This window comes from Habropoda laboriosa, unplaced genomic scaffold, assembly GCF_001263275.1.
Source record: "Habropoda laboriosa isolate 0110345459 unplaced genomic scaffold, ASM126327v1 scaffold15, whole genome shotgun sequence".
NCBI lineage: Eukaryota > Metazoa > Arthropoda > Insecta > Hymenoptera > Apidae > Habropoda > Habropoda laboriosa.
The window spans coordinates 2,849,742-2,861,493 of NW_017100141.1; the positions used below are offsets into that span (position 1 = coordinate 2,849,742).

General features: G+C 42.8%; 1 protein-coding gene across 1 annotated transcript in view; it reads left to right on the top strand.

Moving 5' to 3' along the window:
- Positions 1-1,137: 1,137 nt before the first annotated feature.
- LOC108570883 overlaps positions 1,138-11,752 on the top strand; it is a 67,934-nt gene continuing 57,319 nt past the window's right edge. The window contains 3 exon segments of the mRNA XM_017932816.1: positions 1,138-1,338; positions 1,340-1,403; positions 1,671-1,850. Of these exon segments, the coding sequence (XP_017788305.1) occupies positions 1,138-1,338; positions 1,340-1,403; positions 1,671-1,850 (445 nt within the window).

Genomic DNA, 11,752 nt, shown 5'->3' on the forward strand with positions numbered 1-11,752 from the left:
ATATTCGCCGCGGAACGTGAGCCACGTCACGTACGCACGTTTGCGTTGGAAATTCGGCGAAATAGCAATTAGCACGGATAACTTTTCTGTTATCTACAATTAGAAAACGGTTTACAGTTTATAGGCACGAACAGAAACAAAGGAAAAAAATAGAGAGAAAATTCGAAAGAAGAAAGGAAGGTAAAGGAAAAATCGAGCGAATTCCATTGGGATTTGGGAATACCGGACAAACAACTGGAATGTGTACATAGGATGAGGACGCTGGGCAAAACTCATCTTTACAGACGTTTTCTTATACACCGATAGTCGCGGCCGGAACGAATAGAAACTAGGAGAGACCGAGGAGGAAGAAATAGCAAAAGATCCTGAGAAGGATAGGAATGTTTGCCTCACAGTCCTGGGACAGTGAATCATCTTCCAGTTGTGGAGTTAAAGATAACGACGATCATTGCGATCATTGGAATACTCGAAAAGTTCATTCACCAAACAAATAATTATCACCAAATCTCAAAAGAAACCCGAGAACAGTGCAATGCAAATTCCCACGCACCACGGAACTCCAAAAAACGGGAGAGAATTCTCCAAGGTAAACAGAAAGTGAGAGGAAAGGAGCTCAGCAGGACAAACGATCGTTATGGAAATCTGCGAGCTTCCTGAGCAGCCAGCTTCCCCGCGTCATAAAGTAAGCACGCATCCTCGCGGTTAGGATCCTCTTGGCACGGGACGGGGGAGAGGTCATCGTGCATCGAGCGCGGAGGTGGCTCAAGATAAGAAGGGACACGAGCCGCGGTACGCGGGACGAGAGGTGAAACAGAGAAAACGAAAAACACACGTTCATCCGCTGGATGAGCACACACACACATATCTCAAGGTGTGCGTAGCAGAAAGAGAAGAGAAGAAGAAAAGAGCGACGATTCGACAGAGACGTAAAATTCGGCTGATACGAAGTTTCACGAAGCGCAGACACGTTAGGAAGGCAGAAGAGAAAATCATACGCTTCTCTTGGCGGCAGCGAGACAGGACGAAGAAGAACGAGCGTTTAAGTATATGTTAAGCGTCCCGGGGAAAATGAAGCAGCCAAGGTAGAAGAAGAAGAGAGTACATTGGAAAATAGAATGTTCGTTGGTGTGTACGACGATGAGAAACAAAAAGGGTGCGTGTATCGCGACGGCAAAAGTGTGTACGGAGAGGAAGGAAAAGGGTCAAGGAGGCGGAGAAGAGATCGTCTTCGAGAAGAAAGAGAATCTGCGGTGGGACGAAGAGGATATCGCGTGGACCACGAGAGAACGAAGAAGAAGAAGAAGAAGAAGAGGGAAGAAGGGAGCCAAGGTAAAAGGGAGATGTGAGCGAGAGAGGAGGCGAGGGGACGAGGTCTGGGTTGGGTAAGGTGAGGGCTCCTACGGGTGAGTACCACTCACTTCATTGACTCGTGCGTACGCCCGCACGTCTGTCAGTCCATCCTCACTCACTCGATCCTCGCCTGCCGTCTCTCGTAGCCGTTCGACGGAGGCCAGTTTCTCCTCACCATCGAGTTCTCCATCGGTTATCTCACCGCCGGCTTTATCATCCTCAACCTAACCTTCCCTCCTCGTCGCATCGATCCACCTCGCGTTCTACGACCTACGGTGAAGTCGAGGTACCGCTTCGTAGAATCGATATCTACCTACCAGGCAGATTAATCGCCGGAATTGTGACCGTTCCAAGGACTAACTCTCGCGGGTGGGTGTCGACCGGTAGGAAGGACAGGATGACCCTGGCAGGTCTGCGAGGAATACTCGCTCTTCTAGCTGTCCTCGCGGTCGTGATCGAGACCTCGTGGACGGAGGCGAAGCCTCAGCAGATCAAACCTGGTGAGTGTTTTCTTCGATTTCCCCTTTTTTAGAGATCGTTTCTCGGTGAATCGTACTGCGTGAAACTTTTAATCGTGAACACTGTGATCCTTCATCTTCAATTCTTCACTTTTAAATTCTTATCGTGTTTCGATGTTATTCCTTCTCTAAAATTTCTACGTTGTCGCGGTTTTGGTATGGACAGTTGTTTCGAAGGATTAATTAGAGCACGGGCAGGATCTGAAACGATGTTTCCTTGTTCGCGTAGCTTGTTCATTACGGTTCAGAGTTTATCGACGTGGATCAGAACGGTGAAAGAAGAGGAAGATGATTGAAAACCGTAACGTACCGTTGTTGGGTTAAATGATCGACTTGAAGAAGAAGAAGATGAAGAGGAAGAAAGTTCGTGTAACCGACATCATTGGCAGATGTCAGGAATGAAAGCACGCGTGTATATACACGCGTGTTCCCACGAAGACGACGTGGGAGCATCTGAAACGCGGCATTGTTCGATCGTTCGTTGCGCAATTCCACCGGATCAGGGTTAACGCACCGGCACGATTACGTTACCGGAATTCATCCTCGGGACGATCGATCGATCATATATGATCGATGTGATCGATCGTCGGCGGGAGTCCTTTGATTTCGAACCAGATCGGTTTCTCTTTTGGCTAGCAGGGAGTACAGGTGGTCCAGCGAGACTTGACGTTCCGTTTCGTCAACAGCAGATGCTTTTTGTAATGGGCATTTGTTTGTTGAAAATTTCATTTAATTTAATTTCAAACTCCAATTCAGATTCAATATTCAAATTGCAAATTTCAATTCAATCTTCAAATTTTCAATACAAATTTAATCACAGACTTAAATTCAAATTTCATTCAAATTAAAAATTGCAATTGAAATTCAACATCGAAGTTTCAACTGAAACGCCGAGTTCCCATATGGATTTTAAATGGCCACGAGGTCCGTTCCAAACTTGTGCAATCATCACCTCATTTTTCGCGCGCACCGAACCTGTCCACTTTCAAGAGCGGCTCAGACAAACGTGCTAATTAATGGAAATTTATTTAAACCGATTCGCGTGGCCGATGCAAATCACGCGCGATTCTTTCTCTCTCTTTCTCTCCTTCGTTTCTTTCACTACCGATCATCGAATCGAATAGAATGCACGTCACTTCTCACACCATCAACTTACCTAAACTATCTCTCTCTATTCCTCTCCAACTTTCGATTCTCAAATGCTTAACGATCCGGTGGGAATCGTCGTTTGAACGTTCAACTAAGGAAACACATACACGCACACCGTGTGCAGTTTAGCGTCACGAACGTCCAAGAATAGTTGGCGTAACGATAGGACCAGCCCAAGCCAACCTGAGTTTATGTACCTTAGCAGACCGCACGCTTTCGGCGTTATACGACCGCTGTAAATGTCCTAAGAACTTTAGCTGTTTCGCTGGCGTTTGTCCCCTCTCTCTCTCTTCACCTCCTATTCCGGACGCGGAATTATTGTCTTCAGCAGCGAGACTCGCGCGTCTCAAACTTCTACGCCCGTGGAAATATTTCAAGCAAACGTTCTACGTTTATGTACTGTATTCCTCTCCTCCGGTGTGTATTATACTCCGTGTTTCTTCCGGTGATGGAGTACATGGTGGACAATGAGCGATGCCGAACGAGTATTTTGTAAATTAATTTGCCTGGGAGGAATTTATCGATTCGACGGTTGTCTGGAATTTCTGGAATTTGTTCGTTTAGAGGGAAGTGCTTTGGGTAACAATTTTTATTATTGGGATTTTTAGAAAAAATTTGGCACTTTAAGAATTTTTTGATGAATTTTGGGTAAATCGGAAGGATTAATTGGAAATTTACGAAGAACTGGTAGTAGGTTTGTGATTAGTGTGAATTGGGCAGAGTGTAGGAAGATTTATGAAAGAAGAATAGAGATTCGCGAACTTCTCATCTTAGCCTAGATTCGTACAAAATAGCACACGTACTCGACATCTCCAATTCGAATCCACGTCGATTCCTCGAGTTCCACAACGTCCATCAACGACGTCTCATTGTCCCAGCAGGATCTATGTGTGTCATCGCGCGAAGCCGCAAATATCGCGAGCCCTTTCACCTCGGATATTCTGTTAATTCACCGGAAACGTCCTGCACGATGGGGAAAATTCAGTTTCTCGTGAATCTCGACAGAACGGGTGACAAGTTTAACCCTTTCATATCTGTAGTCACGAATGAATATCTCAAAAACGAAAGAAGTTTTCTGCATCCATTGATGAGATCTATAACACTTCGAATACAATTCAAGATCTTCGAGATCTATCGAAACTTTAAAGACTCAAGATCCAAGAATTCCAAGTTTTCGAAGAATCAAGGTCCAAGACTTTCAAGTTTTCAAAGACTCAAGGTCCAAGACTTTCAAGTTTTCAAAGACTCAAGGTCCAAGACTTTCAAGTTTTCAAAGACTCAAGGTCCAAGTCTTTCAAGTTTTCGAAGACTCAAGGTCCAAGACTTTCAAGTTTTCAAAGACTCAAGGTCCAAGACTTTCAAGTTTTCAAAGACTCAAGGTCCAAGTCTTTAAAGACTCAAGATCCCCAAGATCGCAAACTCTCAAGATCCAAGACTCACCGAGACTCAACAACTTCAAGTATAATATCAAATTCCAAGTAATTCCACCAACTCGTAGTATCAAAAACCCTCGAATCTATCCAAACTTAAGTTTCAACTCACCCACCACCGTCTCTCCCACTCAAAAACCTCCCACTATCTAACGTTGTATCATATTCCTTACCAACGTGCGAGCGACTAGCGATCCAAGCACCTAAGTTCTAACAGATCCAAGACATATTCGTCTAAGTTTTTGTCCGTCTTTCGTGGCGCACGAAATCCTCGCGTCGCGCCGCGTCGTTTCGCCGGTCCACTCGATCTTTCGCGTCGGTTTTTCACCGACATCCATTATCCAGCCGCGACGTCGGACGTCCCTCGCGATCGCCTCGATTTCGATCCCGACGATCGGCTAAGTGATTCTTCTCTTCTCCCCTCCTCTTTAACCAATCGTCCAAGGGACTCGTGGCGAATGAATCTTACATGGTACGCCTGAGCCAGGCCAGCTCTATATATCATTCTCGCTGGAAAACTGTACCCGATCTCCTTGGTCCTTCTCCTCCTCCTTCTTTTTCTTCTTCTTCTCTCTTTCTCCTCTTCTTCTTGTCCTCTTGCTAGTGTTCGCGGCGGTGCTGAGAACGATTCCGTGCCAACTGCCGGATACCTTGGTTCCACCGCGATATGGAACTATTCCGGTTTATTGGAGGTGGCGTATGCAGCCAAACATCTGGCCCTCCCGCGAGGATATATCGCCGACCTGGGACGATTACGGCCGCTGTTTCACACTCGTTACCTCTCTTGCGTCGGCGGTTTTAGGGATAGAGCTTTTGTTCGTGGGATTCGGCCGATATCGAGGTGAATTGGAACAGGTGGAGGAAGTGGAAATTGAGTTCGAGGGGATGTTCTTCCTGGGTGATTGTTTGATTTGTATCGGATAGAGTTTGCTGCGAGTTTTACGCCCGTTTTGTTAAGCATTCGATGAGTTTTGAGTTGAAATTAATCTTAAGTAATGAAACTTAGTGGAATTTTCTGGTTTTTAAATGTTGAGAGTCACGCGAATGTCAAGAAAAAGTCGCTTATGTTTCAAAAAATTGCGCGAGTTCCTCGGAATATTTGGAATTTTGCTTCCTTTTATGAGATGTAGCTGAGTGTTGATGAATTAATCGTGCTGGGTGCATGATTGGTTTTTTGTTGTTTTTGTGGAAAGAATTAGTTAACTTTGAAGAAGATCGATGTTTCTCTGTTTTGAAATGTATTATGGAAAGTATGGAGACGATGATTCCGTCTCTCAAAATCGAGTTTCTTGACCCGGAATTATCCCAGTTCAGCAGTTTACCTCTATCGCTGACATCCTTCATGGAAGTGAGCGAAGTTTTAATGGAAAAGACGTCCGGGAATAAATTATCTCGACGTGCGTTTAGGATAATTAGAGAGGTTGTTTATTACACCTCGCACTTATCCTCGTTTCTCGTTTATTCGAGAACAGTCAATTTCAAATTCCTTTCACTCAAGCTCTTAATACCGCTAATGGTCTGTAATCGAAAAATCGATGCAGAGACATCAGTGTCCAATTAAAACGGAGACTCTTCAATTTATTTCGTCCCAATTTTAATTTATTTTCACTCATAAAGTTCAGCGTTTCACGCGATCTCTAATTCTTTCCTTCAACAAACTTCGAAAGAAGAGGACCTCCGCACTGATTTCCTCCACATTTATCCAAATTTTTAATTATTTTCCTCACAGAATAATTTCCTTCAATTTTAATCTGCTAAAATTCAAATAAAATCCAATTCTTTGGATTACACATTGTCCAATTCTTTTCTTCAACAAACTTGGAAAAAAGAGGACCTCGCGGCATAATTCCCTTCAATTTTAATTTACCTCCACGTTCACTCCAATTTTAATTAATTTTCACTCGTACAATTGAAGGAAAATTCAGAGTTTCACGTATCGTCCAATTCTTTTTTCTTTTCTCCACGAGGAAGAAGATAAATGTCCCCGGAAAACAACAAGAGTGGCCACTGAAACGGCTCGTCACGTCCCATATTCTTAGTTAGCCGGTACGACGAATAGAGAATTTTCGAGTTGGCCGAGGTCGTCGACAAACGGCTCGGCCAAACGACGTCGAAAACGAGCTTTCCGGCTTAATTAACGCGCCCGTGGGACTCTCCTCGTTACGCTTCTTCGTCCTGATAGAGCCACTTCTAGCCGTAATGCAACCAGCGCACCGGCGAGCGACGCTTCTTGCGTCCCGACGCCGACGTCCCGCAAAGTCTCCGTCGCATAATGTAACGCGTTCGACCGAACTTCACTGTCGTTTCGATCCCCTCGACCCGGTTTTTCCGCCATCGAATCGGTACCAAGCTGCTCGACCTCGATGAACTCGCCTCTTTCCTCTGGTGCACAGCTTGTCTTCTAGGTTAGCGAGAGCTTTCGGCCATAAACTTCCTAGCAACCGCGCCAACAACGATCTTTGCGAAAGAAAATTGAAAAAAAGAGGAATTTTCGAGTCTTTTGATCATTTCTCTCGGGAGATTTTTAATTCTTCCGAATTTCAGAGCTTTTTCTGTAGATATGTTTCTCTTAAGTTTCGAATATTGTTTTTCTGGCGATTTTTATTGAAATACTAAACGCGAAATTTCAGGGGAAAGTTTCTTTCGGGAGACTTTAATTTCTCCGAATTTCAGAGCCTTCTCTGTAGCTTTATTCCTCTCAACTTTCGAGTATTCCTTTTTACCCATTTTTCATTGAAATATTAAACTTACAATTCCAGGAGAGAATTTCCATTCTTCCCAATTTCTCTCGGCAGATTCTTAATTTCCCTAAATTTCAGAATCTCTCAAGTTTCAAATCCCTTCTCTACTATTTTTAATTCCCCCGGGATCTCACTTCCGTCATTTCTCACACAAACACTCGACCAAAAACTGATCCCAAATTCCTCTCGATCACAGACCCAACGATCCACAGATAAATCCCAAATTAAGAAGGAAAACAACCAATTAATCCCCTCAAGGCTTGAAAACACAAAAATTTACAAAACTCTGGTGAGAAATTCGTCTCCATACGATACACATCTCGCTCGGGTTTAACACGCATAACACTCAGGGACAGCAGAAACGTGGAAGAACGCGAGCCTGGATAATGGTTCGTCCTTGGTCCGTCCGATCGACGGGCCAATTAATACACTTTCGAACGTGTTCGCGAGGGATATTCTTTTCACTTTCCGCTGGACGCGATAGGCGGTTTTGACATCCACGGCATGACCGTACCATCGCCATCGGAATGGAAATGTTCATTTTCACAAGAGAAAAGTGGCGCGGCCGGTTCTGCAAGGTGTATGACTCAAATATTGAATCGACCGGTCGGTCTTCTCCTGCCATTCATGCCAGATTAAGTTTTAATCGAACCCACTCGCTCAGACAGAGGCAGACACACCGGTGTACATATATCGATCAAGCTTCTACTGTACGTCTTTCTGATTCTGTCATCTTGCCAGCCTTTCGGCGAGGTTCCATCGTTGCTTCATTATTAACTCGTCTAACCGGAACGAATCTTTGGGATCTTTGTTATACAGAGAAATGAGAAGCGAATCGTTTATTAATTGGAACTGAAGATCGCTTTTCGAACGGTGCAAGATTGCGTTCGTTATTCTCTGAACGTAATTTTACCGAGGAATACCAGGGTTTTGGAATATTCAGATAAGTGAGATAGAGATTCTTTTGTAATTTAAGTCGCTGGAGTTTTTAGATGAAAATTGTAGTTCTCACGTGTGAGGTGTTGGTGCATAAAAATTCTACTCGTCACAAGTTTCCTTTGTAAAGTTTTCCAAAAATGAAATTTTCCTATTTTAAATTTTTTCAGAAATGAAATTCAACCCTTTCGTTGCGGTGCGCTTTGACAGAATACTGTCCACGGTGATTTTTGGAAGCGAGAAACGCACAGCACTTTTCATGCGAGATTTCAACTTCCAAGAAAATTTCCCCGTTCGAAATTTAACCCCTTGACTGGGGCGCGCCTTAACAGAAAACCATTCACAGTGATTTTTCAAACGCATTGCACTTTTCACGTGAAATTTCAACTTCCAAGAAAATTTCCCCGTTCGAAATGCAACCCTTTAACTGCGGCGCGCCTCATCAGAAAACTATCCACGGTGATTTTCAAAAGACACAAACTCGCGTGCACTTTTCACGCGAAATCAGTCGAAATGAAACTCAACTTTCAAATCCGCAACTTCTCCGCGCTCCAAAAATCGAAAGAAAATCAGCTGTGGCAGCAACGAGAAGGCAAGTGTCGTCCAAGCGGTCAGATAGAACAGAGAGAAGCAGCATCCGGACGGATGGAAAAAAAAAGGCGGGAGAATCGCTCTCAGTGGCGATTTCCTGATCGCCTCGTCGCGGACACCCGGTATGTTGCTCGCTGCGTCCAGGCTAATTACCCGTACCGAGAACACATAATAATGCCAGCTAGTGGAGGGCCGGCCTGGAAAAACTAGTACAAAGTATCCGTCGTGTCCTCTCTGTGTCCACATCGAGCTCTCTCCTCTTCGTAGTCGTGAATGAGCCTCGGTTCTTGTCCTCGTCTCACTAAATGCACAAGCCCCTCTCGAGCATTGTTTACCTCCTCGATCAGGACAAGAATCTTACTATGGTTCTTCTTACTACGTTCATCTTTTTCTTCTTTAGCCTATTCTATAGTCGTTTCGATACTCTTAGACATTTAATTCTCGATGGTTTTCTGCATCAGGTGAAATTGAACTCGACTCTTTCAACGTAATTTTTGTAGAGAATGTCGAGGGTGTGCGATTCAGTTGTTTGGAATATTTGAAGTTGGCCAGATAACGAGTTGGGTTTTTGTGGAATTTTCAGAATTGGAGGTCAAATTGAATTAAAAGTGAAATTGAATCGAAAATGAAATGAAATTGAATCGAGAATACGACAAAAACGAAATTTAGAAAATTGCAAAATTCTTGTATAAGTTACAACGTACAGCGATCTGAAATATTTGGACGACAGTGTATATCTGTATATCTCCAAGGATTATTGTTAACTCGTCGGTGTGCAGATTGATCGATGGGTTTCTGAGAGATATGGTGGAAGAGTAATCGAGAGGAGATTGTCTTCTTAAGGGATACTCGAGGATTTTCTTTTTTGCAAACAATTGGAGCAATTGGAAATTTCATTGGATGATTGGGCAATTTCCTCTACGTTTTGTTTGGACCACTATTTTCACCGACTAATTTTCTTTAAGTCGATTAATTAACGGACCACTTTCGTTTCGTTTTGCCATTGCCTTGTAATCGACTCCAATCACACAATACACCCACAAATTTTTAGAAGAGTTTCAAGAATCTTTAGAATTGTCATTTTTAGAAGCTTCAAGAATCTTTAGAATCGTCATTTTAAACACCGAATTTCCACCTCGACGATTTTCAATTTACCCAAATTTTGATCTAATAAATTCTCAACCAAATTTTCAGCTAATAAATTTTCAACTCAACCTTCGAGCGACTTCAAATTTTTCCCAACGATCGATACTAAATACGTTTCTTTCGAATATTCGCAAAAATCTTCGTTCAACAGAGGCGCATCGGGGGCAAATTTGGGGAAAAGCGATTTATCGAAGCGATCGATAGCCGTGGCGGAAGCACGCTGGACGAAATACCAAGTTTAACGATTCATAAAGCTTTGATCATGTTAATTGCGCACGATCGAATGGTTACGAACGGAGGGTGAGGCTGTTCGAGGTGGTGGAGGTGGGGGCGTTTACGTGACGTTAGGCGTTTCGTCGTTGAAAATTAATTCGAGCGGAGAATGGGCCGATCGCGTCAACCAGAATGCATTTAATTATTAATTAGCTGGCACCCGTGACGGCTGCGCCCGATACAATGATAATTAATATAATAATTAATACCGGGGAAACATATTACAAATTTAGCGAATCGCATAATCGGATAACGTCGCGAAACGTGTGACTGAAATCGTTTCCATCGTGCGACTATTGTATCTATTACGCGCCATTTTCACGGTGGCTTGTTTCCTCTTGATTGAATCAACGAAAGAAGACATTGCTGGTTAACAAAATGAATTGGAATTTGTTTTTGGAAGGAGATTTTTAAAAAAAATGTAATTTTTAGGCTTTGAGTTGTACCTTTTATTAAGTGTTTAAATTAATAGAAATTTAACTAGTATTTCATTATTTAACATCTAAACTACTTATAATATGATACAAAATCAAACAATCTTTCTCAAAGCAATCACTATTCTCTTATTCACTCAACTTTCTCTTCCTCGACAGAATAAAATCTATTATCACTTTTTGGTACTGACAGTAGTATGATTTAAAGAACTTATACCTTTTCACACAATTTTTACCGCACAGTAGAATGACACATTTTTAATTTCGTTAGTTTCACTATTAGTCAACTGCAAATTTGAAGACTTTCTTACACAAATTATCATAGCGAAAGGCACACTTTTAATTTTATTAATTTCACATCAAAGAGCAGATCAGATTTCAGTATTTTCATCTATCAATCGAATGCAAATTTTAATAATTCTATCTTTTGCCAACAAGTTCCCCAAAATTCCAAGTCACAGTAAATCACTTCGAATTTCAGAGAATTCATCGATAAAAAATAGAACGATTAAAATTACACGTTAATAAAGGTTGCACTGAACCACACATTTCTTCCAAATACTCTAAAGAGATGAGAGAAGGCGTTTAGGAGTAAAGAGAGATGATCGAAGGCACCGAAATGGCGGCACGAAATCAGAACGAGCCGCATGGAAATGCGTAGCGGCGAACGCTCGATCGTACGGACCTGCTCGGACTGTCGATCCACGCAAACCGTGAAACGGTCCGTTTTTCTCCTCGTTTCCGCATGGATCCCGCTCGTCCGCGGTTATATAGTTCAACGAGGCTAGCCGGTCCAATTAGCCTGTTGTATACTAAAGGCGACCGGCTTGTTTAGATTCTGCTGGACAATGCGAAAATGCAGACACGGTGTTTATAAATCTGTCAGGTCTCGTCGAAGCCGGCCGCGATTAAAATTCCGTCGAGCTTGCCGGTGAATCGGTCGCCGATTCAATTACATCGATTCCCTCCTTCGCCTATGATAATCATCGCGCAAGATCCAATTCGAAGTCCTTGACAATTTCTGTTTACTGTTATTTTCGTTGTTAATCCTTTCGCTGAGAAATTAGAAACACTAGGAGAAGATGTGAAGTTTCGTTAGAATATTTCTGATCGCCCAATTTTTTGAGATATTGAAGTTTTGAAATTTTTACGAAACGAAAGGAAATTTTCTATTTCTACAGAAT